The sequence below is a fragment of the Empidonax traillii genome, unplaced genomic scaffold (genome assembly GCF_003031625.1).
Source record: "Empidonax traillii isolate 1590-97213 ecotype Southwest subspecies unplaced genomic scaffold, ASM303162v1 scaffold483:size1218004, whole genome shotgun sequence".
Classification (NCBI taxonomy): domain Eukaryota; kingdom Metazoa; phylum Chordata; class Aves; order Passeriformes; family Tyrannidae; genus Empidonax; species Empidonax traillii.
This window is the reverse complement of record NW_020955676.1, coordinates 1,010,535-1,038,450: the sequence shown is the minus strand read 5'-3', so window position 1 is coordinate 1,038,450 and position 27,916 is coordinate 1,010,535. Positions and strand designations below refer to the sequence as shown.

The 27,916-nt window shown below is 38.1% G+C and overlaps 2 protein-coding genes across 3 annotated transcripts; one reads left to right on the top strand and one right to left on the bottom strand.

The window, feature by feature from the left end:
- Positions 1–683: 683 nt before the first annotated feature.
- On the bottom strand, positions 684–18,442 carry ZBTB49 (zinc finger and BTB domain containing 49). 2 transcript variants are annotated; one of them, XM_027896156.1, is made up of 8 exons: positions 18,393–18,442; positions 16,966–17,139; positions 13,947–15,052; positions 8,675–8,721; positions 4,851–4,924; positions 4,066–4,148; positions 3,814–3,975; positions 684–2,025 (listed from the first exon to the last, which is right to left on the bottom strand). In XM_027896156.1, exons 2-8 carry the CDS (start codon positions 17,115–17,117, stop codon positions 1,361–1,363), a joined length of 2,289 nt encoding a protein of 762 aa, XP_027751957.1. In that variant the 5' UTR covers positions 17,118–17,139; positions 18,393–18,442; the 3' UTR covers positions 684–1,360. The 2 variants fall into 2 exon arrangements, with proteins under 2 accessions (XP_027751957.1, XP_027751958.1); XM_027896157.1 differs by lacking the exon at positions 18,393–18,442 and adding an exon at positions 17,924–18,074.
- Positions 18,443–18,566: 124 nt separating this feature from the next.
- On the top strand, positions 18,567–27,916 carry LYAR (Ly1 antibody reactive). The gene is made up of 9 exons (XM_027896155.1): positions 18,567–18,634; positions 19,452–19,640; positions 20,016–20,130; positions 22,083–22,190; positions 23,595–23,678; positions 25,502–25,838; positions 26,111–26,215; positions 26,867–26,952; positions 27,252–27,916. The coding sequence occupies exons 2-9, from the start codon at positions 19,519–19,521 to the stop codon at positions 27,387–27,389; spliced, it is 1,095 nt and encodes a 364-aa protein (XP_027751956.1). The 5' UTR covers positions 18,567–18,634; positions 19,452–19,518; the 3' UTR covers positions 27,390–27,916.

Genomic DNA, 27,916 nt, shown 5'->3' with positions numbered 1-27,916 from the left:
ATTTTCTAGTACCAGGAATATATGATATTATATATTAATTACTGGACAGTTCCAGCTGTTAGTTTTATACACACATGATTTTCTCAGCAGAGGAACTGCAGTGTTATTAAAATAGTGGTGATGATAGATGTTGTTAGCTGTTGCTAAACACTCAAACCTACTTCTCAGTCTACAAACATTGAGACTCCATATAGGAAATAAGAAGTACGTGCTTCAAACAGACCTTACAGCCTGTGAATGAACTTCAGAGAAAAGGAGCATGAGGATATTTTCACTTCAGAAACTACAATCTGTAAGGAAAGTTTTAGCATAAGGCTTCACAAAGCACTGCTAAAACTTTTTGATGGGTTGGAAAGAGGCCAGTAAAACTCACGTGTCTATAGCAGGCAGTTTGAAATGCAGCACCACATCTATACCAGAAATGAATGCAACCATTCCAAGCACCAAAGCAGAAAAAGGACTCTCAGCAAAGCTTCTGTCCTGTAACAGTCTATTAATTAGCCAACGTTTTATACTCATTTGCTGAAGTACAAGAAAACCTACTGGTGTATTGATGGCATTTATTTTGGAGTGCAGCTCTTCTTGCAGTGGCATCTCCATTAGCATTGCAAAGATCCCTGGAATAGATGACACTGTTACCAAAAATCTTTCACAAAAAGATGGAACACGTGGAGCAATTAAGATACAGGGTAAACCAACTTCCCTTTATTCACGTCTTGATCTTGTCTGCCATTGTACAAATAATCTGCTGTGCAAAATAGTTTATAAAACACTAAAAAAAGCTTTTATTGTAAAAAAATAAAGTTTCTAGATATACAGTTACTTTGCACTATCACAAATATTATCCAGTATTTAACATTTAAATTTGCTGTCACAATACTCAAATCCTGTAAACCAATGACTCTACTGGTAAGAAAGCCACTACCGAAACCCAGGTTCACTAGGGACTTCTTAAGTATTTTCCTCTTGTCATATCTACACCTTTACATAGCTCTGATGACCCATACTTGGAATTGTACCCATATAATGGAATTAGACACTGGCCATCCTTTCCTCTATTATCAGGTAAAAAATTCCAAGTTAAATGGCAAATTTAGTAAATGGCAAGTTTTAGTAAATCATGGCAACACATGAGCTACGCAGTGCAGTCACAGAATAACAAAGGTCCCCCCAAAAATAGATTTGATCTTTGCTGCTAAGCAGTGTAAATAAAGGGTTCTGGGCATGCATATCTTGACTCCTATCAGCATCCAAGCTAGCTGGCTTAAAAACCAGCTCTGATCCCCCTATGCTGCAGTGCAATTGCAATCACTTGAACATGAAATGCCTCGAAGTAGTTTTGGTACAGTCACCTGAGCCCTCATTGTTCCAGTTCGCTTTCGTTCTGCAAGGTCTTCATGGCCAAACCCCAGAGGGTCATGCTGGAGAAGAAGGGTCCTTCATTGTTCTTGTACGTGGCAGACGATGTCCGAGTGCCCAGCGGGTCATGGCAATGGCCGTCCAAGCTGACCATGGAGGAGCGAATCATGGGAATGCCATCCGACTGCAAGGGTTCTTCTGCGGAAGACACATCCACGTCTGCGTAAGCATAGGGTGCTGGTGGCTGAGTCTGAGCTTTCGGGAGTTTGGCAGAATCCACACTGAGTTTCTGCTGGTTTGCCGAGTCGTGGTGTTGAGCCACTGACCGCAACTTACAGTACGGATCTGCAGAACTGTCAAATTCGGTGGAATTCCCAGTTGGACGAACTGGAAATTTAACAGACACTGGTAACAATGTAACAGACATTTCCTGGCCAAAAGAGTCAGAACTCTGAGACTTGTCAAGGTCAGAAGTTTCAATCCCTGGAGAAAATTCATCCAGTGTGTTTGGCCCTTCCTCAGAGGCCTTACAGTGCATTTTCTTGTGCCGCCGCAGAACAGCAGAGCGAGTGAAGCATTTGTTACAAGTCTCACAAGTATAGGGTTTTTCTCCTGTATGAGTCCTCACGTGTCTACGCAGGTCACCAGAGCCTGCAAAACATTTCCCTACAAGACAGAAACGATAGATTACAATTTTGTTCTTAACGCTAGTAAATAAACATGTTTTAATTAGAGAAAATATCAAGCGACATGTCCCAGTCGTGGTAATTTGTTCTATCTAGAAGAGGTTCAAACAAGTTCAATCTATTTTTACAATTCCATTAACTTGTTTCTTCTTCTTCATCTGATTTTCTAACTTGTGTTTCCCAACAAGTGCATTTAGCTTTTTTCTCCAGAGACAGGAATATCCATTAGTGTTTGAAAGCTGTGAGTGTTCTCAGTTTGTATTGATCTTCATGGAGAAAAAAATAATTTTAAATTATCAATTTAATTTGTCTGGAAAAACAACATGCTGATAAACTTCTAATTATATTCTTCCAGTGAGAGCTGCGTGATAGAAAGAAATGGTTTGTTCATTACCAAGCAACTACTCTTCAAAGTGCTGACAAAGTTAGTTTTTTTGTTAACTGTAAGCTACCATAATGTAGCAGTCTTTTTTTTATATTCTAGACAGGGAATGCATGAGAACTGTAATTTTTATTGCTGCAAATATTAGAATACAAAAAAATATTCAACTCTTTGCCTATCTTCAGAACCACAGACTCAAGCAAACTCAATCACATACTGCAAAGAAAAAGGTGTCTGAGCTGTGGCAAAGTGCAGAAGAACAGAACAAAGAGCATTAATTTCCAGAATTGCTACATGATTCAGACACTTCACGTGTGTAATGGTAAGATTACAGATTACTGGAGTAATAAATCTGGATTTTTTGCATAATGTGAATGATTTCTTAATGATTGATCAGAACCTCTTTGCACAATTTTTGCCTTCTTAGTACAAGATGACTCAGCTAAAATGAAAAACAGTCAAAGGACTAGTACAAGGGAAGACGGAAGCAAGCCTGTTTTAATGACAGCAACACAAATGGCTGTTTATACTTTCAAATCCCACATGTCTCTATTTCCTCATGATGATGCAAGACTTCCTGATAATATTGGCTTTTTCTTGTGCCTAAAGGTATTGCAAATAAAACATACTGCAGTTAGACTTTAACAGATGAAACTACCCTCCTCCAAAGGTGATTCCTTAGAATATGAATGAAATTATATCAAAATAGCACTTAAGGACAAAAACATGAGTAGTATGCAGGATGGTAAGTAACATAAGAGATCAGGATAGACTGCAGTTTCTGAGAACTATGTTATAGAAGGATGAATCATTAATCAAAGAGCCATTTGCAGACCAGTTGGATGTATGGCTCAGATTTTGAAAACAGGTGTTCTCTGGTACAAAACATCGATCAAGTTTTGATTTTATTCCAGAGGCTGAAGCAAAGGAACAAAACGTTTTTATTATCAAACTCTATAGGTGAATGCAGTTAAAACCAAACAGTATTCAACTGAGGGAAAAGAAAAAAAAAGAAGATCCCACTGATAGCCAAGTGATGTCAAACTTAACTTTCCATCAGAAAGGACTATTCTGATATTAAATCTGTTTTTGAAGCAGCTAGTATCACTACCTCTTTAGCAAACACGTACACATATGATGTAGATTCCTCTTATTTCCTTCACTCTTCAACTGAAATCCTCTTTTAAACTTGTGACAGATACGCCCTAAGTTACACCAAATGAAAGACCACAGAGTACGCAAGCCAAAAGATTTCGTGAATAACTTTCACAACATGGTATTTCAATTTGAAAACATTTTGGTTAATTCTTCTTCTGTTGACACAGGAACTTTTACTTATCATTTAAAAAGCAAAGACACAACCAAGCTATGCAGAGCAATTCTTACCACATGCTGAACAGCTGTACGGTCTCTCTCCAGTGTGCCTAATTCTGTGCTTTACCAACTTTCGTTGCATATTAAATGACTTCCCACATTCATCACAGGTGAATACTTTATCTGCTGTATGGGTCTTTTTGTGCTCCTTCAAATTACTGAAGTTACTGAACCCTAGAAAAATATGACAGATTCTGAGATTAAAATGACTCCTCACATTTCAGTCAAAAAACCTCAGAGGCAGAATCTTTGGTTCTCACACACCTCTGCCACAGATATCACACAGATGAGGCTTTTCTCCAGAATGAATTATAATATGACGCTGAACATCACCAGAAGCAGCAAATCTGTAACACAATACAGAAATCCAATTAGTGTCTCCATAAGACTTCTTGTTTTCCTTAACTAAGTATCATGCAGAAATTGAGCATAATGAATGCCTGATGTTCTGAACAAAGATTAAGACCTAAACCACAGATAAATGGATGCATTTCAGAAAAACGTTTTGAAACTGGCAACGTCCAATTAAATTTACGTTAGAAAAAAGCACCCCAAAAAACATTTACTCGTTCATTCTGCATTTTACGCTACACCTGCATCAGTGTATTTTCTGTCACTTGCTAGCTAGCAGAAGGCAGAATTATTTAATGCTTTGCTTAAATTTGTCAAGTTTTCCATACTTCAGAATTCCCTAAAATGTAAAAAAAACCATTATCACCAAATATTGAAAAAAATATGAGGAAAAGATACAAACTGCATGATTTATTATGACTCACACTGTTCAAAATACACACAGCAGTATATTCTTAACTACATACCAATATACAAACTATGGTGATACTATTACCTTATTATGTACTTGCAACAAGACAACTGCAGACATTTATGTATTTTAATCCCACCAGTACACATTTAAACCCAGTGTCTTTTGAACAAAATTGAGCAGCATGCTGCCTTAGCTCTTGGCCCGTAGTTTACCATGAAGAGTAGTAGAAAACATGACCAAATTTTTTCATGTTAGTTTTACTAAGGTGAACAGTTCTACTCACCTTTTCCCACAGATTTCACAAATGTACGGCTTCTCACCAGAATGCCGACGTAGATGTGTCTGGAGATTACCTGCCTGAGGGGACAGTAATTTAAGCATTTAAATTCAGCTAGCCTGTTGTTGTATACAGATAAAAAAACAATTATGGGAACTATGAGACTGGCTTTTTATTCCTACTTCTAAGGCAGTGAAGACTACAAAGTATGTATGAACTCGAGCATTCTTATCTAGTAAAGACAGTCTACCATGTACTTCAAGATCAAATTGTTTATTTATGCAATTATATGTCAACAAGAAGAGAAACAGGGAAAAAATAACCCTGGGATCAAATGCTAATGGAAAAGAAACACCTATAGTTTAAAACAGATCCAATTATAAATGAAAATTACACCATCTAGAGTGAAACGGAAAAGAAAACTTACTAGTAATATGGTTCATGTCTCATTTTCCCTGCCCTACAAATAAAACATTGTCACATGAGGATGTCTGAATTCACCTACCAGGAGGTTAAAAAGAAAAGAATAGGATGGACATTTTTCAATCCATAAAATACTAGAGCCAAGTGCTCCAAGTGCTATATATATTTACTCGTATCAAAAGAAAAGAGAAAAACAAGTACAGAAATGAATGAATGGGATTACTGGTAACTAATTTATTACATATCTTTCCTCTTTCAACCCTATAAAAAGAATGCTAGTCTAGCAGGCAAACCAGATGATGACCAGATAAAACCTTCTTACTGTGTCCAACTATTTTTAAAAATGTTTTTAAAGCCACCGGTGCTTCTGAATGGCTACTGAGAGTCCAGTTCTCAAAGCACAAGATATGGCTAGTCCGGATAGAAGAGCTGCAGGTGTTCCTAAACTGTGCATACTTCCACAGTCATTTTTTAACCCTTCCATTCTCTGTGGCTGACTGCTGCCTGGTTTTATTTAAGTACACTAAAGAAACATTCAGTCCTTTCCATTGGGAAAGAACATTTGGGATGCAAAAGATTATCATGTCTTCCTCAGTCACAATAAGACAACAAAAATAAGATCCCCAGTAATGTCTTCTGACTCCTTTAGATAATAAATGACCAGTGATGATCCACCACTGTAATCAGAGCTTACAGTATACCAGAACTCAAGCACTGTAGACACACACAAACACAGACAGAGAACAGTATCCAAAGTATCAATGTTTGAACGCTGAGAGAGCTCTCTTTAACCCCTGTAATTTTTTTCAGACAGCAGCATGACTGAACCACTGTTTTCTCAGGCCAAACCTAATAATCCTGAAATCCATTCAAAGAGAGGCATTAAGCACCTCTGAGGAAGGAGATGAACCATGGAATAATTTTTGCTTTGCAAAAGCAAGGGATTTTATTCAGTGGTGCATTTGAGGGAAAAAAAAAAAGACAGAGCCTTTACTTCTATCCATGTCACAAAACAAACCCTATCACGGGCACTTAAAAGTTATTCTGGATAAAGACAAAATGAATTTGAAGTGCAACAACCATTCTAAAACAGTTCTCATACAAGCATTTTAATCAAGAATAAAAACATTCTACAGAGAGCAGCAAGTAGATCCATTTATTTATTACAAGCCTATGTAATTTCCTCCTAACGAGGGCAAAGCTTGTTATTAATTGTGCTAAAACAAAAAAACCCCTATCAATAGCTTGTATTCTTCTTAAGCTTTAAAGCTGGCACACAACCTTGCTTAAAGCAGCACATGCCATTCCAATGAAAATGCCTAAGAGGACTTTTGCTAGCATTTCAGAGAAAGAAAAAATTGCTCAAGAGAATCCTGGTTGCACGGCACTCCTCACAAATTTGGAGACGAAAGAGAGATGCTGGACTTAGTCCACTTGTAACTGGCTTGCTTTCACATTGAACGAGCCTAAGCCTAGGGACACCCAAAAGAAGCTGTGCAGGAGGAGGTAAAACATGATACCCTGGATCACCAGCCAGAAAAGGTTCACATCACAAAAGGCTGTGTGCTGTAGTAAGAGACAATGCAAGCTTGGAAGTACAGAAGGCACCTTTTTCTCAAAAAAATCAAACACATTTATTGCTATTTGTTCCCAACTATGTGTTCCCATGTCAATTCTCCTTCTTCCTTCATTTTCTGCTCCACATTCCAACACACAGAACATCCTTTACATTCAGCAGGAGCAGAAATACCATCAGGCACAACGACTGCACTATCTCAAAAGCACAGAACACGAAGGCTTAAATAAAAGTGTTTCTACTTCTGTGCCTGCAGATGGAGAAGATTAAGATCAGACATGGTCTTTTAAGTAAAAAGTATAAAGTAATTATCCTTGCAGCTTTCTGGTAGGTGGAATCTTACTCATATGCAGGATTCAAAAGCAAGTACCTCAGGAATACACAAAGATCCCTTTATGACCAGCTGCAGCACCCAAGCTGAACACTATGGCTCCTGTGCTGGACATGTGGGAATTGCCCATCCATATGTATCTACCTATAGCCTCAGGCAAGTGAGGTAATAAGGAAAAAAGGGGAGATATTTGAGAGTGTTTAATTAAAAGGCAGAAACTTCCAGTTTGGGGGGGGGTGGGGGTGTTTTTCTTAGCTAAAGATGTTGCAAGATGAGTCTGTCATGCCTGTCATACACTCTGTGCGAAGCTTTTTTATTCCCTCTCCCCCAGAGTAGCGGTACAGAGTACCACTACTTGCCAAAGGTACTTTTAATAGAATTTGGAAATATTCATGTTTTGCTTTTAATAGCTAGAAGTTCAGCCATCAAAATGAGTAACAATGCACTTCTTTGTCTAATAAGCAGATCTAGTTTTCTCAATAAGCATGATGAAACAGTACTGTTCAGTGTACTATATCCACAGTCTTATATTCATATTAAGCAACAAGTGAAGGACACAACTGCATCAGATTCATGGGTAAACAAGTCCCACTGGTGGACTATGAAACTGAAACAAGAGAAGCACAAACAGTGGTGGGTGGGTAGGCAAAGAACACATAACTCTAATTCTTAAATCAGGATCCATGAGAAATACCAAAGTTATTAAAAAATAATTATTATTTAATTTTCGTATAAAAATATGTATCTGTTTATTGTCTCCGGTACTTAGATGTGCACATTCCAAACAAGAAAACAGAAAAGACATAGACATTTTGGAAATGTGAGACAACTAGGCACCAAATTTCCAGGAATACAAATTAACTGCTGTACTCAGAACAGGAAGTAAGCACAGGAGGGCAAATTAAGACAGCTAAAGCTTAGGCCCTGTGTGTAAGTACAGAATTTCACAGGAGGGTTTTTTAAATCATAGCTGAGTTCTGTCTCTTCAGACAGACTGTGATGTTCTCACTGAAGGAAACTAAGCCCAATTACATGGATACAAACTTTTTTATCTGATTCAATCTGCTAAATAATTTATGTCATTTAGGAAGATAAAACTGCACTGTGAATACAACATCACATAAAATTCTAACCTGTACTTTTTTGAGACACTGTAAAAACACTATTCACACATATCCCAAAGCATAAGTCAAAAGTACATTTTGGAAATGAATGTTCTCTGTAATTCAAATATAGTGTAGCTCTGGATAGTTAAACATTCCTTTGAAGGTAAAATACATAACATATATACTGAGAGCAGACAGAATCAAAGGTACAAAATGCATCAAAGAAATCTAAACCACTTAACATATTACTTTCAAATAAGACAATAATTTACCCCTAAAGTGAAGTGTCTTTGAACAAAAAAAATCTAATCTATAGACTTAAGCCCAAGTTTTTTAGAATCAACACATAGATGCATTTCAAGTCTAAGTACCATAATATATAAAATATTCCCACCTGTGAGAAGTGTTTCCCACAAATGTTACATTCAAAAGGTTTCTCACCTAAAAGAAGAAACAGAACATAGAACTTCTGATAGTTGCAATGGAATAAAAAATGTTTTAAATTGGTACACTTCCTATTAAAACATGTAACTTAAGAGTAAAAAAACATCCACAAAAGGACACTTACCCATATATTTAAGGGGAAATTCAAGAGGGAGGTACAGCATTTACCATTACGTTTGTAAGGCAGACTTGCTCAGAAACAGAATTTATCATTCAAAACAAGTAGGTAGAAGAGTTTTGATATAAATGGGTATGGGCTTTACATTTTTTTTTAAATACTTTTTTTCCATTTAGAAAGCTCTATCTTATCACCACGAAGAACAGAATAGATGACAAGGTCCTACAACAATGACGATGATGATGGGAAGTGCAGTGTTTTTTCACTTGTACAGAGACATATTCTTAAAGAGGAGGAGGAATGCAGAGAAGCCAATTTGACAGGGTTCTGTTTTCCAGTTTCAGTGTGTACCGCACACATGCTCAGCATGTAGCCATACAATGCTTTATATTTATCTTCAAATTCTCACCCTATATACCTGAAAATTAACCCAAGTATTTTTCTCCAAAATTCTGAATTTATATGTATAAAGCTGGTATTCTTGATTCTCCAAAAAAATGTGAACAGCTTTAGTAAAAAACAAGTGAAGCCCACTTTAGCTTTTCAAAATAACTTGAATCTCAATCTAGAATGTGACTGCACAATACTTCAATTCTCTAGCTGTCAATATAAGACAAGTATGTTTTTGTAATTATTTTTTCTCCTCCACAGTATTTCATAGAGTTGAGTTTTTTCTCTGCTTAGTTCCTAGTTTCTACACTGTTGATAAAATCCTCTGTGCAACTTCTAGAATTTTAAAAACAATAATAATGCTCAAATATCACTGAATTCAATGACAGTCAGACTCTAATCATCTTTGATGAGTCTGTACGTTTAAAGGACATATGTAATCCGGCCCACTGGTACAGGGCAACAAAACTAGTCTAAATCCATGTGATTTTGAAAGCAGATTTTTCCAAAGTGAAAAAAAAGATCTTAAAATGCGTTTCACCTTTGTTCTGATTCAAAAATGTGTCTATAGATTTTTATTTACTTTTTTAATTCTAGTTTTCCTGACTTCACAGAACACCTCTTGGCTTCTCTTCCACTAAGTATTCTCTACATCAGTATTTTTCCTCCATCCTTGGAAATGTTACAAGCAACATCTACCATAACCAGGTGTTGAGGTTCCATCTTCCTTTCCTGTGGCCAAATCAGATGACGTTCTTTCCATATATTTTAGGATCAAGGACTAAATGCAATTCTCTTTAGATTTTAAAATACAGAGTAAACATACAGTTATGTTGCTCCATGGATAGCAACCCTGCAGTTAATCTGACAACTAGAGGCTTTATCTACTTAATGAAGAATGGAAATCTTCCGGCAGTCTTAAAAAAGCTTTTATTCAATTAAAGATAAAAATTATGAAACCAGTAACTCAACTATAAAAGAGCACAGAGGCCTAATTTCATTATGGCTCTAAACATGCAAATTTCTGGTACTGACAACACAAATCTAAGTGAAACCAACAGGGAGCCAGATCTGTAGCAAGTGGGAAGGATTCTGAAAATTGCCAAAGCAGCAAGGTAATTTCAAATGGAGGATAAAAAACACTAGTAGCAATTTCTGCAGAAATTACCTACATGCACACAAAAACGTTATTGTAGACCTAAAGACTAGTATCTGAACAGAAATCCACTCTGAAATTACTGGAGGGGGAGGGAGGGAATTGGAGGCTCAAATTTCTCAAAGCTACTGTTGTAGGCTACATGCAACCTCATTATAATTGTAGTGATGTACAAAGAGTTGGGAGTTCCCCTCCCCTCCAAGATAAAGATAAAACTAAAGCTTTGTTTGAAAAGAAACATCAAATTAGTTTTTGGAGAACCATTTTGCACTTGCATAAAATTCCAAACCACTGGGCTCATCGGGTACCCTGTTGCTCAATTAGGCTCACTGTCCCTCGGGGTGTATTAGTGAGAGCACAGCTGGTAAACTGGAGATCATCCTTCTCTGCCTATCACTGGTGAGACTGTATCTGGAGCCTTAACAAAAGGAGGCAAACAGGAAATCTTACTGTCCTACATGGAACATCTCTCTTCCCCTGTATGGGAAGACAGATGCAACCAGATTGTTCTTGGTACACAGTTTTAGGACAAGAAGTGACAGACACAAGTCTGATCATGAGAAATTCCAATCAGATATAGATCAGAAAATAGTCTTTTCCCCACAAGGGTGGTCAGACATTGGAAATGATTGCCTGGAGGGATGGTGGAATCTCTGTCCTTAGAGATCCTTAGAGATGTCCAAAATTTGACTACACAAGGTCATGAGCAAAATAACCCAATCTAATTTGGTGTGCTTTGAGGATGGGACTAGATGACCTCCAGAGATGCAACCTACTCTAAAGTATTCTATGACTCTGCAGCTGTCAATTAATTCCAAACCAAAAAACTCTATCTCAGGACACTAATCTTCCCAAAGACCAGGGCTGTATCAACAGTAACAGAGAAAATTTGGGGAAAAGTTGTAACTGAACTACAGTTAAGACAATGCTTCAACAAACATCCATAAGCACTCTGTAGGAAGAGAAGACAAAGTACACAATAGCAGGATTAAAGGAGTGGTGTATCAGCTCCAGAGGAGAAAGGCATGAAATGCAGAAGTGGTATTCCTGAAGAGATCACAAGAGTGAGGACCACTAAGACATGGAATGCTGGCAAGTTTCTCAAGCAAAGCTCAGAATGAAAAGGTTGAGGATCAACAATATATTACGACAGTGCTACTCTGCTCCTGTCGTATTCCATCCTGCCAAGGATTCTTTCCATGGGGCTGGATTTGTTTTGGGTGGTTTTTTGAGATGTTCTCTGAAAATATTTTTTAGAAAACCCAAGAAAAACACTGGATGTGCTTAGGCAGGAATGGACTGTACAAGAGAAGTATCTTTGCTTCCTTTTTTTCAGACAGGTAAATATAATAAAAACAAATTAAAACATTCAGTCAAGTCAAAATCAGTCAGTCAGTGCAGTAAGCTCTCTCTAGAGATTCCTTTAAGTATCCACTAGCAATACAATTAAAACAGCCAGACATCCCAGCACAACAACCTGTGTTGAACACAGTATGGCTGCCTTCACATAGAAAACTCATCAGTGCAATCATGAAAACCTGTAAATTCTTTAGTAGCTCCTACTGTTTAGGGACAGAGAATTTCACATGCACTTTTTCTTGACAACAAGACCGGTTGTGTTTAAAAAAACTGTCATTTGTGGGTTAGAAACAGGTTTTCCAGTGTGAAAGATCCATTTCAGTAACTTATTTCTTCAGCAAAGCCAGATTGGAAGGACTTTCAGTAAGCATTGTAATAGTTAAATGCTTGCTAACTCTTTTGCTTAGTTTTAGAAAACGAAATGTTTTTAAACAAAACTGATTAGCTAGCAATCTGCTGTGCTTTCTGCAGTGGCAGGTGAATAGGAATGGCTTTTAGCATACATTTACATTACTTAACTGCTAGTGTATCTAAAGTCAACAATACACATGTGCCCCGTATGCCTATATTAACATCCTACTCACTATCCACTGCAGTTTTCCAACACTCTTTTTGAACTAGCTGGATATTTAAAACCAAATTAACATGACCCAAAAATAAAAGGGAAGCAACCAGGCATTTCTAGTCATATTCTTGCCTCAGTTTATCCATCCTTTTATGTGCTTACTATTTGTTAAACTTATGCTCTTGAACTTTTGTCAGTTTAGCATGTCTGTAGAAGAATGCTGATGTCACACTAAGCAGCATTCAAGTTTGGAATTTTTGAAAACTACTGGAAGACGACAGTGTATGAAAAGCAGCATGGAATTCCCGAATCTTGGGGTGTCTCTCATAGACACTCTAGCACAAACTCAGAATTTACTTCACCCTCTCCTTCAGTGGGACTTTTCTCGATGCTCTATCTGACCACCTACGTTCCTGAAATTTTTAGGATATTGAAATATATCTGATGATGTCAGCTCAAATTGGATAAGATTCAAAAAAACACAAGGCAAAGAGAGGATCTAGGAAAGAGACATGCAACTCTTTCACAGGAGACCAAATGAAAAAGTGTAAGAAACATGAACATACAGAAGTAGTCAAAGGTAACAACTGAAAATTTCAAGAAGCTAATACAAAATGTTTGTATTTTCAGGTTCTGGAAAGATTTTTCTACTCATAATGTGGAGAAATAAACTTTTAATACTAAGGACAAATTAACAAAATAAATTAATGTCTGCTAAGAGGGTTTCATATTTTGTGTCAAAGTACCAACACATGTATGCTCATTTCCAAAGTGATGTTTATTTGACAAGATTGAGAGAGATGTGTTTGTATATTTAATACAGGGAAAAAGAAATATTTAACAGCTTAATCAGGAATAATGCTATCTCTGACTTTGAATCAATAGTATTACCTGACTAGATAAGGTAATTCTTAAACTCCTTAAAAAAAAGTATATCTTATAATAGAAAATGCTGGTTAAATTGAACAGAGAAATTAATTAATTAAAAGTCAGACCAAGTCTTGTTCTTCACTAGAAGAATAAAAAGATTCTTAGAAATAATTCTATGTTAGGTTTAAAAATATTACTTGTGTGTTTTCAAAACAAAGTAAATTATTTCAGAATTCCCATTCATTCTGCAGCCTACTCGTCTGCAAGAGCCTTACTCTCTTGGTAAACACAACGAAAGTTGTTATAAAAATTATTTCTACAGTTAAAAAAAATGACCAAATGCCAATTACTTGTATCTCACAATGAATATTTGACCAGAGAAAACTGAGGTGTTCTAGAACACTTGTAGTATCACCTATTCATTTACACTTTTTATTGCTATCTGGCTGAAACTTCTGGGCCACCTGACAAATTGACTAGAAATGACTCATCTAAATGCAAGACAAAAATAAAGTTTCCATTGAAATTTTTCATTGAATTCAAACAATGTTCTTTTAAAAAGCACCCAAACAAATACATTTCTACAGCTCTCAGCTAAATTCAGTATTACAGTCTTTATTTCTGTATGATTATTCACTTAAAAAAAACCACCATCACCTTTTGAAAGTAGACCCTTAACCAGCATCTCTGAATCAAAAGACACTGCAAGATAGTCTCTTTAACTGAAATATTTGGTCTGCAGACCAAGTAACTGATAACTGTACCTGTATGAGACCTTTTATGAAGCTCCAAATTGCTTGGATGTTTGAAAGCCTTCCCACATAATTCACAAGTGTATTGTCTCTGTGACTGAAGAGTCTGTGATTGTCCTTCTTGTTCCAAAGAACCTTGAGATCTTTCCATTTCAACAGTTTGTTCAAAATTCTCAGAATTCACTAAATCTTCATCTTCTTTTTCATCAGTAACTCTGACATTTGTCATGTCTGTGGTACTTTCATTTACAGGTTCAATTACTTCTGGTACCCTACCGTCATTCTTTTTAGGCTCAGGTGGCTGCTCTGCAGATTTCTGAGATCTTAGAAAACTTAACTTTTTGAGGTGAATTGCCTTTTTCAGCCGCATCTCTTTGGTTGGCTGCATAAGTGTGCTTTCTGCATCTTGGTCTGGAGCAGCTTCATTCACAGGCTGAACCAGAAAGTTTGATGGTAAATGATCAGAGGTTTCCAGAATACACTCAGAGTGACTGACAGTGCAAGAATTATTCTCCACTGTGTTTATTTCTGTGGATGTGTTGTAAGAAAAGGATGGTTCTGCTCCTCTCTCATGATCAGAGCAAGCATTTTGTTTGTAGAACTGTTTACTGTAAAAGTTGCGTAGTTTGTAATAGTAATTTGGTTGTTTAAATGGAAGCTCTGTGCAGCTGCCATCTAGGGAGTCTTGTGGCTGTTTCTGTGCATCACCCGGGGGTGTGTGAAGATGAACAGACTGCGATGCATGAGAATGGTGGTCAGCCAAGACTTTACTGGCTTGTGTGTCAGATGAGCACTCATGCAGCAGGTTTGTCCCATAACTGTCACTGGCACAGCTCCCATCCGTAGCCAAAGTATTCTGCAGCGAAAATACAGTATTACAAGGCATGCTGGCTGCTTGCTCTACAGCTGTAGAAGATTTTAAAAAGGTGTGGCAAATGTTCAGCACATTTTGCACTTGGAGACACTGTGCGATGTCCAGCATAGCTTGTACATTGTCCTGACTAAGATCCAGGTGAGAGGTGTACATGAAGTCCAAGATCTGGCCTATGCCACCTACATTTTTAATGTCCAAGTGAAACACATCGTTCTTCTGGCCTGAAGAATTCTGGAAAAGGGTCCTAATAAAATAAGGCAAATACTCAAAGACAAACAGAAATAATCCAAAGACACTTTAATAAGAAAAATACACATATATCTCAAACAGACTGTCTGACCTTCTAAGGTCTTACCCAGAGTGCTGTATTTTGGTAGTCTCAAAATGCCTCAAAACCTCTCAATTACTTGTCATATATTAGTCGTATAAATCAAAACAAATGATCCTTTATATAGTTTCAATTTTGTATTTTTTAATGTTTTGAAATGACACTCTATCCTTGTGGTTTCCTATCCACTGTTCTTCACATATTAAGTGCAGTGGAATATTTATGGACAATTTTCAAAAACTGCTTTACTCAGAATGGTGATTCTCCTTTCATCATGGCAAATAAAACAGGACATAAGAAATTTTTTAGTAAAAGGGAGAAGGCAGACCTCAAAGTCAGCTAAACTCTTCTGGCAATAGCTTGTATCAGTAAATCTTATTTTCTTAGTATTAGTTATTTCTCCACAAATACACAGGAGGATAGTGACATTAAGCAGGAAGATGACATCATTTTCAATCTATTACCTCATATTCAAAGAAGTACTTTTTTTAATGGCACTAGATAAGAACCAAGTAAAGGAATAATGAAAAGCACAGGTATGTAAGCCTAAGCCAGCACTGCAACCCATATCCACTGAATTGTCATTGAATCATTAAAGTGAATGAATTCACAAAACTTACTATTTGATGTAAAGTATTCTCACATTCAGAGCTGTAGTTCTTCACATTCCCAACTAGTCCTAGATTAGTGGATTCATACTCTGTCTCAATCAAGAATTTCACACCCTCCCATTAAAACCTCCAGTCTCTAACCTAACACTCTCACAGTAAACAATGACATATAAACAAATGGGGTCAGGTCACTCCTACACTAGGAAATGCCCCAACCTTGATGGTTCCTCTTTGTGGCCAAACTCTCAAATTAGGCTTTGTTTAAAGGTGGGCATAATATCAATGAGCTCTAAATCTTAAGGAAATGACACCCTATGCCTAAATTTTAGAAATGCAGAGGCTACTCTGAAGCCAGTGCCCATATCAAAATTCTTTCAGAAATCGAGACCATCTTATGTAAATTAAAATCAGAATTTTAACGAACTGATCTTGGTGGAGAGTCTAAATTAATTAGCCACTTATATCCTATTGAATTTTAATAGGAGTCGAGTGCTTAGTTTTTTTCAATTACTTTAAAAAATTCAGTCTTTGAGCATAATTGCACTTCGCTGGCAGGATTACACCACTCGAAGAGAAAAATGAACCTCTTATCTTTTTTTCCCAGGTTGTAACATAAAAATATTTTTTTTACTTTGGAGGTATTTCAAAAAACAAGTCTAAAAACTGCCAGAATTAACAGCTTATTCATAACTAATGTAAAACACTAAGTTAGGAGATCCAGTATCCTCCAAAATTTCGAGGATCAATTGAGGGCAGTACAGAAGGGAAAGAAACCAGTGATATGGCATAATGGGTCACCTGTATACTTTAAAACACAGCTGTTATCTCTGAGAATCTGTTCTAAACAGAGATTCAATAATAACATATATATTCAAATTTTATTTTGAATATACATTATTCAGAAGCAGATAATGTTTCATCAATTATATCCCTTATCCGGCTCTGTTCATGTACTCTACTATGTCCCTTCTAAGCAGTTATCTTTCCTAACTGAAAAACTGAATGCAGGTCTATGCCTGAATCCATTATATGAGGCACTACAAGCAAGTAAGGATCAGGAAAATGCCAACAATCCAACAACATAGTATGACACAGAGTTCCCTTTTCTCATCATACTCCCAATAGTTACTTTACTCCGCAACTATCAGAAAAAAAACACCCTTCTCAACCAAGAGCACTTAATTAACATTTTAAAAAGAAGAATTTTCTATCACATACCTGAAATATTGACTGAAAGCAGCTAATACATTTTTGTGTGCTTTGAAGCATACACCTTTTACCACCAGCATGCAGTCACAGAGAAGCCCCTGAATGCGCTGTTCATGTAGCTGCTGGAGAAGATGACAACTATGGCTAGCAACAGTGTCCATGCTAGAAAATCACTTAAATTACCTACAATGAAATAAAATGCTAAGATGAATTTTAAATATTAAATTGCAAAATTAATTTAAAATATTAGGAACATTTTCACAATGTTTTAGCTTCCAAAGGAAAGAGACTACAGTTTACACCTTCAATGTGAGCTTAATGATATTTTTCTGATTAAAGATAAGTCACAGTATTGCTCACCAGTAGATGCACAGCAACACACACAGGAAATACTGATTTCAATGAAGTTTTGCTTACAACAAAGAGTTTCTGAAAAAATCTAATGGTGCTGCCAATAAATTGAACTCCATAACCACAAAAAATCACATCCCGATTTAGACAACTTTGACAAGAACTAGATTCTAAGGCAAAACCACACCATTCTTGCAAAATCAGTATCATCTGTAAAGGTAAATCTCAGTTTCCTCACCCTCTAAACTGAAAGGGGAGAACATACTACTAGTATTATTGAAGACCTATTTGTTGCTCTCCTAGCTAAGCATATTTCCCATGTGGATCTGACTAAAGACAGTAATTTTTTAATACAATACAATGCTTAAATGAAAAAAAAAATCCTTCTTTAAATAGGATAAAAATACAGGTAATGTAAATGAAAACTCCAACTATTAGGACAATTAGAACTTCTAACCTCCTAACTAATGAAGCAGAAAGACCACCTTGGGTTAAACACGACCAGAAAGTGGTTGCCCCGTTCTCAATTCCCATGAGCACCAAAAGTTCCACTTTTTCATTCATCCTGTAACTCTGTGATTCATTGCCTCCTGCTGTATTACACTCGGGCTATCACATTGTGTTTCTTCTCTATTAACGCTTATCGTGTCTTCTACCAGGCTTTAAAATAAAGAAACCCTATCTTTTTGGCAAGCAGTTGCTTTCTCTGTGTACGTCTCCCACCACGGGCGTTGTCAATACTTTGACAACCATCGAAATGCCCCTCAGCCATCAGGTGCCTGTCTCCCAGCGGGAAAGGCGGGCACGGAGAGCCGCTCCCGAACACGGAGCGGCTAACATGTGTATGATTAAGCCTGGCCCGGCTGAGCCCAGGCTCGAGGTGTCGCACGGAGAAAGGCACAGCGGGTGCAGAGGAGAGGGCCCCGCGGGGAGGGCGGGCTCTGGCCGGTGTCGGAGCAGCCGCTGCCGCAGGGCCGGGGCTGCGGGCGGGCCGAGGCCCCGGGCGGGGGGGACGCGGCGCCGCCCGGCTGAGGTGGGAGAGCGGCCGAGGGGCGGGAGCCGGCCCGGCCCTGCCCAGCGCTTACCGGCTCCGGCCACCTCCCAGCTCCATCCCCGCCACCGGCGCTTCCGCCGCCGCTCCGCCGCTCCTTCCCTTCCTTCCCTTCCCCTTCCCTTGCCGTGCCCTTCCCGTTCCGCCGCGCGGGGCGGGGCGGGGCGGGGCGGGGCGGGGGCGGCGCAGGCGCGGGCGGAGCGGGGCGGGGGCGCGGCGGGCACGGGGCGGCGGCACGTGCCGCGCGGGGCGGCTGCGGGAGGCGGCGGCGCTGAGGTGAGCGGGGCAGGGAACGGGAACGGGAGAGGGAGAGTCAGCATGGCATGGGACGGCACGGCACGGCAGCAGCGGCTGCCGGCCAGGCGCGGGTGGCGGGCACACCGATCTGCCCGCCCCGCGTGGCCGGGCCACCCCTCGACAGCGCCACTCGCCTGGACCCGGCCGGGACGGGTCTGCTGAGGGGAGCGGGACGGAAGGGCCGAGGGGGAGGGGGGAGGTCGTGCCAGGAAAAGGAGGCGGATGGCGTGGCGGATAAGGGGGTTACTGGCTTCGTGGTTCCAGGTGTGGGGGTTACTGGTTCCTGGGCTGGGAGTTAGTTACTGGTTCCCGAGTTGGGGTGGCGGATACAGGGATTGCTGGTTCCTGGGTTGGGGGTTCCTGCTTCCCTGGTTGGGTGGTGGTAATGGGGGGGTTACTGGTTCCTGGGTTGGGGTGGTGAATACGGCGATCTAGGTTGGGGCAGTGGGTACGGGGTTTAGTGATTCCTGAGGTGGGGTCATGGATATGGAAGTTAGTGGTTCCTGGGTTGGAGTGGTGAGTATGAGGGTCACTGGCTCCAAGGTTGGGGTGGCAGGTATAGGGGTTCCTCATTCCTGGTTTGAGGTGGTGGATACAGGTTCCCAGGTTGAGGTGGTGGGTACAGGGGTTGCTGGTTCCGTGGTCACTGCGCTCAGGGTGTCAGACGAGGTGAGCTCCTGTGCCTGCAGGATGGGACTGCCTGCCCTGTCTGTGGGTGGGTGGATGCACAGGTGCATTTCTCTTCGGCCATCCACGTGTTTTTTTTTCAAGCCATAAGATCTCTTTATGATTCTAGGGCTGTGCTTGTATGTGGAGGAAGGAGGTTGTACGCACTTCCTGGAAGTTCCTGAGCACTCGCCAACATGGTAGTTTTCACATGCAATGCGTGTGGAGAAGCTGTGAAGAAAGCACAGGTTGAAAAGCATGTGAACATCTGCAGAAACTGTCAGTGCCTGTCTTGCATGGATTGTGGCAAGGATTTCTGGTAGGTAAAGGATGTGAAATAGCTTTTCTCACTCTGCAGGGGTTGTCACAAATACAAGTTTTTTCTGTGTGTTTTTTTAGAATTAAATGTGGCTATTTCTGAATAATAATATTTGTATTTAAAAATTATACACGCTTTTATCGGAATTCAAACTTAATCATCCAAGTTTGAACCTCATGGACAACTAAACCTCAACAGTAAACAGGCATAAGTGACAGAGCTTTCAGCTTCTGATTATCTAACAACTGTTATTTACTCTGCTACTGCAGAGAGAGTGAAATTTGCAGTAATGTTCCTTTTGGAACATTAAGTGTTTCATATTTCAAAGGACTGAAGCATCTCTGTGACCTATGGCTAAAAATCTTGTATTTTCAGGGGTGATGACTATAAGGAACATGTGAAGTGTGTAAGTGAAGACCAGAAGTATGGTGGAAAAGGTTTTGAAGCCAAAACTAACAAAGGAGATGCCAAACAGCAGGAGTGGATTCAGGTAAATTTGTATTATATACATATATGATAAATAACTAATGATTGTTTATAATCATTATAGACACCAGAAGGGCTATACTGGATCAAACCAGAGATCTGTTTTTCCCAATATCCCCAGCTTTCTTTTGGCATTTCCTTGGTAGGTCTTTTGCTTATCCTGGTAAGAAATGCATCTTTTGTTCATTTTGAATCTATCTCTTACTAGTTTGATTTAATGTAATTTTCTCAGTTACACACAAAGAGGTGTTGATAGTTGTCCATCCTCTTCATGCCATGTACGCTTTTGTAGACCTCTGTCAGGCACCCATTCCCATCTCATAGTCTCTGCTTCAGGCTGAGAAATCTGCCTGCTCAGTTGTTCCTCATATGTAAGTTATCGCTTTGGTCCTCTGAAGTCTTCCCAGTTCTACTGTATGCTTGTGAAATGCTGTTCAAGATATGGATGAGCCATAGATTTACTGTGTGTCATAATGATGTTTTCTGTGTCCTTTTTTGTATCTTTCTAACCGATTTTTGTCAGTTAATCTACTTTTGGGTTTTTGTTTTGTTTTTTCACTGCAGCTGATCATTGTGCTGGCATTTTCATGGAACTGGCTATTTTAAACCCAAGATCTTTTGTTTAAGCTCCACGATCAACTTAAAGCCTGCCATTTTAGATGTGAAGTTAAGATTGCTTTTCCTTTGCATCCTGCTTTACATGAATTTGTGTTGACTGTAATTCACCCTTTTATTACCTAGTCACTCATTTTCTTAAGATCTTTCTGGAGTCCTTATAGTCCTCATCCTGAATAGCTTCACATTCATTAGGAAAATTCTCCTGTCCTCATGTCAGATATTTTGTCAATATGTTGAACAGGAGAGGCTTCAGCAAGGATGGAAATGTCTAATACCCTTTCTGTTTTGTGCAAGACTCTGCCCTCTTAAGGCTATTCATTGATTTGTGGAAGGAAATGAAACACATTTTTAAAATCCCAATACTAGTAAGTTAATCACCTTTATACATGGATTTTTTGATTTCCATCTTGTATAGAACACAACCTAACAAGGTGCTAAGCTACACACACATTCAAGATATATGAGTAATACAGTCAAAGATGAGTAGTGGTTGAGATTGAACATGGTTTGAGGACACTGGTGAAGGCAGCATGATGTGAGTGCTATTGCTCATGAATACTGCGAGCCTGCCTCAGAAGTAAGTTCTTCCTACACAGAAGGCTGAGGGATTATTACCAAACACCCTTTTCCAATAATCTTAACACATCCACAAAACCTTAGTACAGGAAGACACTCCAGCGTCCAGTGGCTGCATCTTTAAGTACCAGGAAGCTCAACCCTTTCCCCCTCCCCATAAGCAGCAGTGCTGTTGAAGGAACTGCCATAAGGAACTGCCCTGGCCTAATCTCCTCTGTTCTCTCGTGCTGACACCCATAGCAGGGGACTATCCTGAGCAGTCTTACAGGGATTAATGGTTGCTGAAGCTGGCACTGCTGCTAAAAGAAAAGCATATCAAACTGTGGCATCAAAGTAAGCCTGATTTTTCACAATTAACTCCAGAAGCTTGCAAAGAGACAATAAGTTGACAATTGCTTTTCTTAATAAAGGTCTTTTTCATGCTGCAAGAATCTCTAAAATGATGCAATTGCTTTACTTTAAAATGCATTTATTACAGATTGTAACTTGTACATCAGAAGGCCCTGGTGAGCAGTCGTGCTTGCCTCTGCTTACTGTATAGGTATAAATGTTTAGATAGGTAACTTTGGTGCATCTAATGAGCTGTAATTAAACCCAAGATCAGTCTTTTTCTCATGTATTTTGAAAATTTCCTGTGAACAGATTATACCAGCTGTGGGTGCTGGGTGATTCCTGTCCAGTGTTCTTCAGACTTGCACACTTTGCATGTACCATTTGATCCTTATGCTGCTTTTCTGATTTAATTCTGTTTTTCTTATTTAGAAAATCCATGAAGTAATGAAGAAGCCAAATATAAGCCCTAAAGTGCGGAACATCCTAGAGCAGATGCGTGCCTTTGATAACATTCCAAGAAAAAAAGTAAAGTTTCAGGTATGTTTTACTGGAGATTTGCAGTAATCCATGCAGTTAACTTAAAAACAGACTTTCTTAGGGAGTGCTACTCTCTTTTAACAAACGTTAAAAGGACAAATTGCTTATTTGGACATTGGTATAGATGGTGTAATGGCTGAAATTCAAATAGGCAATATTTGTAAAATATATTTCCTTGCTTAAAAGGATTCTTTGTTTGTTAGTTTAATTAGGTATTAAGCCAGAGACTCGTCATTTAAGCTTATCTCCCTACGTAGTCTTGTTCTTTTTCAATATCTTTCTGTTTTCCCTATTTCCAGTTTCTATTGAATGTCAAAATTCTTAGACATACATTTGACGATTTCTTATTTCTCTGGCTTTGTTTTTCCCTGGTGAAAGCAAGATCCCATTTTGAGAGTTTTCCTGTTACTCAGTATTTTGATAGAATCTTCCACACTGCATTCTTCACTAAAGTAAATTCCAAATGTTTCATGTGGTATCAGTAAAGAATTACTGACAAGCTGCCCTTTTTTTTTTTTCCTCTCTGTTTTCTGCCTCAGTTTATGAGGCTGAGAGAAGATCATGCTTGCTTCCAAAGCACTCAGATAGAACCTAAAAGAGCTGTGGGGAAATTGCTACTAGCAAACTGAAGGTTAAAATATTTTTCTGGAGAGTTAATGTGCTAAGCAGGGAAAATGATATTGTCAAGAATCCTCTTTCTTTTTGGTAATACATGTTGCAGTGGAAGACCAAAAGTTTTTGCAGTTCATTGTTCAATTTAGTAATGACCTTTCCTGGGATTTTCAATGCAATTCAAAAATCTTTATATTAGGTTTTTTATGGAATTCCACGTCTAAAAGTTGATCTGTTGCTGATAGTGTAAACAGTATAAGTAGAAATTTATGACTTTATTTCACCAGGAATTCCTGCAATATCCCAAACAACTTTCAAATGTTTGTATCGAGACATTTGTTTAAGTTTTACTTTTCTGTAATAAACCAAGGTCATGCTCATTGAGGAGCATGACCATCTATCCAGTACACAAATAAATAAGATCAGATCATTAATGTTTTAACTCATGGGAGAACAGTCAGAAGGTTTGGTAGGACATTAATATAACCAGTTGTATTCAAAGCTTGAGGATTATCTTTCGTATATATTTCACCTCTTTGGTATTGCTATTGGTGAGGCAATTCAAATACTGGTGTAGCCTCATAACAGTCCATAGGTGTTATGTACATAGGCATAGTAGAATTTAGTAAGGAGGTTTGAGAGATTCATAGGAGATACTTGTAACCAGATCTTTGTCGGAAGCAGCGATTAGATTCTTAAATGAAAAATAAACCCAAGAACCAAATATATGGTAATTAAGAAAGAAAATCAGAGTTGCACATTTTCAGTTATTGCTGTCTTTTCCCTGCACAGAATTGGATCAAGAACAGTTTGAGAATTACTGACAGCACTTTGCAAGATCAGGTGTGGGACTTTTTCTCGGAAGCAACCGGAAAGGTAAGTTGAGTTAGAGGTACAACAACATCATACAAGGAGGATGCAGTCCAAAATGCTGGAAGGAAAGCCTTTCAGACTCCTTTTGTAGATGTTAGCAGAAACATTGTCTCGTATTGTTACTATGGATTATAAGGTAATATTTCTAGACTGAATTGCTTACTTGTGGAACACACTGTTGCTGAAGTAGTTGTGAATGCTTGGTGGGCTGTGATTGAAAACTCAGACACAGTGACAGGATTGTGACATGATAATCAGAAGGGTAATTCAACTTGATGCTATTAGTACATAAGGAAAGGAAAAAACACTATCTTTGGTGCCAGTCTCTTAGCGCACGCTAAGATGGACTCAAATAGCTTTTCAGAACTTTATTGGCCCCAATTTTATGTGTATTGGAGTGAAAAATTAACAGCACCTAGTTTACCTGTTTTATTAGTGGGGAGAGAGAAGATCCTCCAGTTCGTGACGCAAATTCCTCCCACTTTGTCCAAATTGTGGACTCACCCTGACCTTTTCGTCAGTGCCTAATTCTTTTTTATTTCATTACTAGCTTAGCATGTTTTGGTGGGGTGGTGTTTTGATTGTTTACATCTGCTGCTGCTACTAGAAAGCTGTCACAGAAGCTCATTTCTCTGTTGAGGTAAAGATGCTCTCCCCCCACATTCTTTTGAGGAAGAGTGTAGGCATGGGTTTGGCATTATTTCCCTGTTGATTATGCTTCATGTTTCTGATTTGATGATTCCAGTTAAATCTATTTGCAATTTTTTCTGAAGAATCCAAATATAAGAGCCAGGAAGGAAAGAAACACATTTTTTAAAGGATATGAACATACCATTAAGTCTGGACAGTGAATTTGAAGTACATTATTTTGCTGGAACATTAATACTGAGTCGACAGAACTTCATTTAAGTCATAAAATATTCTCTCTTGACTTAAACTGATTTTTAAGGAAAATAAATATTCAATCTGAAAAACTTTTATTTAAATAAAAACGATTTGCCTTGTCCTTAGAGCACAGCATTAAAGTAAAATATATAGCACAGCTTTCTTGCTCAGATCATTTCAGTGTACCTTTAAGAGTTCTTAAAAAAAAACCTTAAGATATTCCTTGTAATACGTACCTTGAATTGTATGTACTCAGTGGACATCCCTAAGTAGAATTCAAATTTAATTGAAATTACTCCTTACAAAACCATATTGGTGTTAAATTGCCTTGTGTAAAGATCTATTATCTTTCTAAATAGCCCCACTAACATTTCAGTAATTATTAAAACTAAAGTTTAAATTAAATATTATCTTTTTCATTAATACATTCATTCTTCTACAAGAAAATAGTTATCAGCCAAGGAATATTAAAAGAAGACCAAATATATTAAGGTGAGAAAAGTACAATTAAAACAACCAGAAGTGCCTTTGTTAACATCATGTAATAATGGTTTGTTGTCCCAGACACATCCCAAGATGGAACTGGATAGCAAATTTGGGAATAGGTTCTGTATCTTGCTGTACTGTTTTGTTTGTGTAAATCAAAGAGTTGTCACTCCCTTAATTACATTTAGCAATTATGTTAAAATACATGGATGCTTATTTCAACTAGAAATTATATATGTTGTAAGGTAACATTTCTTCTTTGACGTTAATTAACATTAAAAGAGGAATCAGACACATTATTTAGTGCTATTTCTCAGGTATCTGGTGTCACCAGAAGTAAGCAGTTTAATTGATTTCAAGATATTAGTGTTCTTCATGAATTATATAGTAGGGGAAAGTTGCAGTGTCAAAACAAGGCACGTAAAAATTGTAATAATCTTCTTTTTCAACAAAAGGTTTCAAATGTAAAAGAACAAGACAAACCACAACAGAAGGAAGAGTGCCAGTCTGCAGAAACTGAGGAAAAAACAGTGGCAGAAGAAAATGGAATTACAGATGATAAAGTTGAGAGGAAAAAGAATAAGAGAGAACGAAAAGAAGAGAGACAAAAGAATAAAAAGAAGGAGAAAAAAGATTTGAAATTAGAAAACCAGTCAGAGGTAAAAAAGAGTAAAAAGTCCAAAAAAGGAAAGGAGAGCGTGGAGAATGAATTCGAAACAAATGGAAATGGCCATCAGAGTGATGTAGAAGAGGAAACAAAAATAAAGAAACGCAAACATAAACATGTAGAAGGTATTCATTATACAACTTATATTCTTGTTTGTTTTGAAGAAGCTTTTTCTCAATTCCAGAGCTTAATAAACTACCTAAGCAGAATTTTTAAGTAAGAAGTTACATATACAAATTAGATTATTTTTTAACAGTGATTGCACAGTTCTTTTATGTAAATCTGAACCTCTCAGCAAATATAAACTCATGTTACAAGAACAGAACTTCAGGTCATGTCAAAACTTTTCTTCTAGTTTTAAATTTTTTTGTGTATGTTTATCCAATTCCATCGCCAGAGGAACCTCCTGTCAAGACAAAGAAAATGAAAACTGAAAGCATTTCAGAAGACATGGAAACAGAAGACACAAATGACAACGAAGAAGATGCAGGAACTAATAAAGGTATACTTAAAGGGACAATTCAGTTAATAAAAAAACTATCTTGCAAAAGACCTAATGCAGAATGTAAATACAGTGCTTCTGCAGGAAACCATGAAATTCATTGTGCTGCTGTGTACATAAATGTATATTCAGTATACAGACCTGTTCAGGGTAAGTAGCCTCTGCTACACTTAACACCTGACACTGAACTACTGCTCTCAGTTGTTGCTTCTGCTGTGCTGGCAGCCTTTGGCTGCATTTGGTTCCACTGGGCAGCGAGGAATCTGGTGTGTTTGTTTCACCTGAGCAGGTCTTTTCCCTGCATGTTAGCCAGCACAGAGGAGAAAGGGTAACAGCTGCCTTGGACCTCCTGGAACCTCTCATATCGCCATTTTTGCTCAGTTAATCCTAAATTGGATTTCAGGTGTGTCAGACCTTAGTTTATGCTTGGCTAAACCTACTTCTCCCTGTCATCCGACAGACTGTGGCTGTTGCTTGGACATACAGACTGTTTGTTTGGGAACGGCCAATTCATGACCTCTGGTGGTATGGTCAGAATTTGACTGCCCGTGCTCTAAGCTTGAGGAGACAGGACCTTCCTAACTATACTAGAAAAGAAGACCTGGCAATACCTAATTTTACTAACCACTTGTACACCTAATTATTTTCTAGGTAAATTCAACTGGAAGGGAACCATCAAAGCTGTTCTGAAACAGGCTCCAGACAATGAAATTTCAATTAAAAAACTAAGAAAAAAGGTATGGTATAACGCTGGGTTTTTTAACCTCCTTTTGTCTTGTGAATTCCTTTCTGTAGTGCTGAAGTTTGTAAAATCCTGGTTTGACATTATTTAACAGAACATCAATTGACAGAATGTCAACCGAAGGATGGATTCTTTATTGCTTACTGGCTTACGGAAGAAATTCAGTGCAAATTCTGCAAAGAAGTAATAGCATTATAGATTCTGTGCTACTTTTAATACAGTAACATGAATGTATTATTGCCTAAAGTGGAGTCATTATTACTAACTAAAAACTATTCCTCTGTCTTTGTGCAGGTTATAGCTCAATATTACGCAGTAGCTGGTGAACAGCAGCACAAATCAGAAGAGGAGATCCTTGTCACATTTAATAAGAAAGTGAATAACAATCCCAAATTTAAAGTTCTGAAGGACAGAGTGAAACTCGTGAAATAAAAGTTTGCATACTTTGCTGTTGCATTTTAATCTTGCAGACAGAGTCAGACTTTTCTGTCACCTGTACAAATACTATGCATTGGTCTCAATTTAAATGGTATATGTGAAAGCAGAATTTAACTTTTAATACTGGACTCCTCCTCTTTTTCAAGATTTATCACAGAATGTTTTCAGATACTTTATTTTTTGTTTTTATGGAAAATGTATATTTTTTGGTACAAGTTTTAAGAGGCATTGAAAATAATTACTGCCTACTGTATTAAAATTCTTACACAGTAATAGATATAATTTATAGGCATGAATGTTTTACGAGGACCTAGGTTGTGTGGCTTTTGGAAGAACTTATTTTAAGAACAAATAGAATTTTCATAATAAAAAACCCACTGTGGAATAAATGTTTTGTTATGGTAAAATCCGAAATGGTGTGACTGATATCCCCTTTACACACTGTAGCTAGTGTATGCAGGCTTTAATAAACCATTAAGTCTGTGTTGTAAAATGCATAATAGTGTCTCTCAGATTTGCGT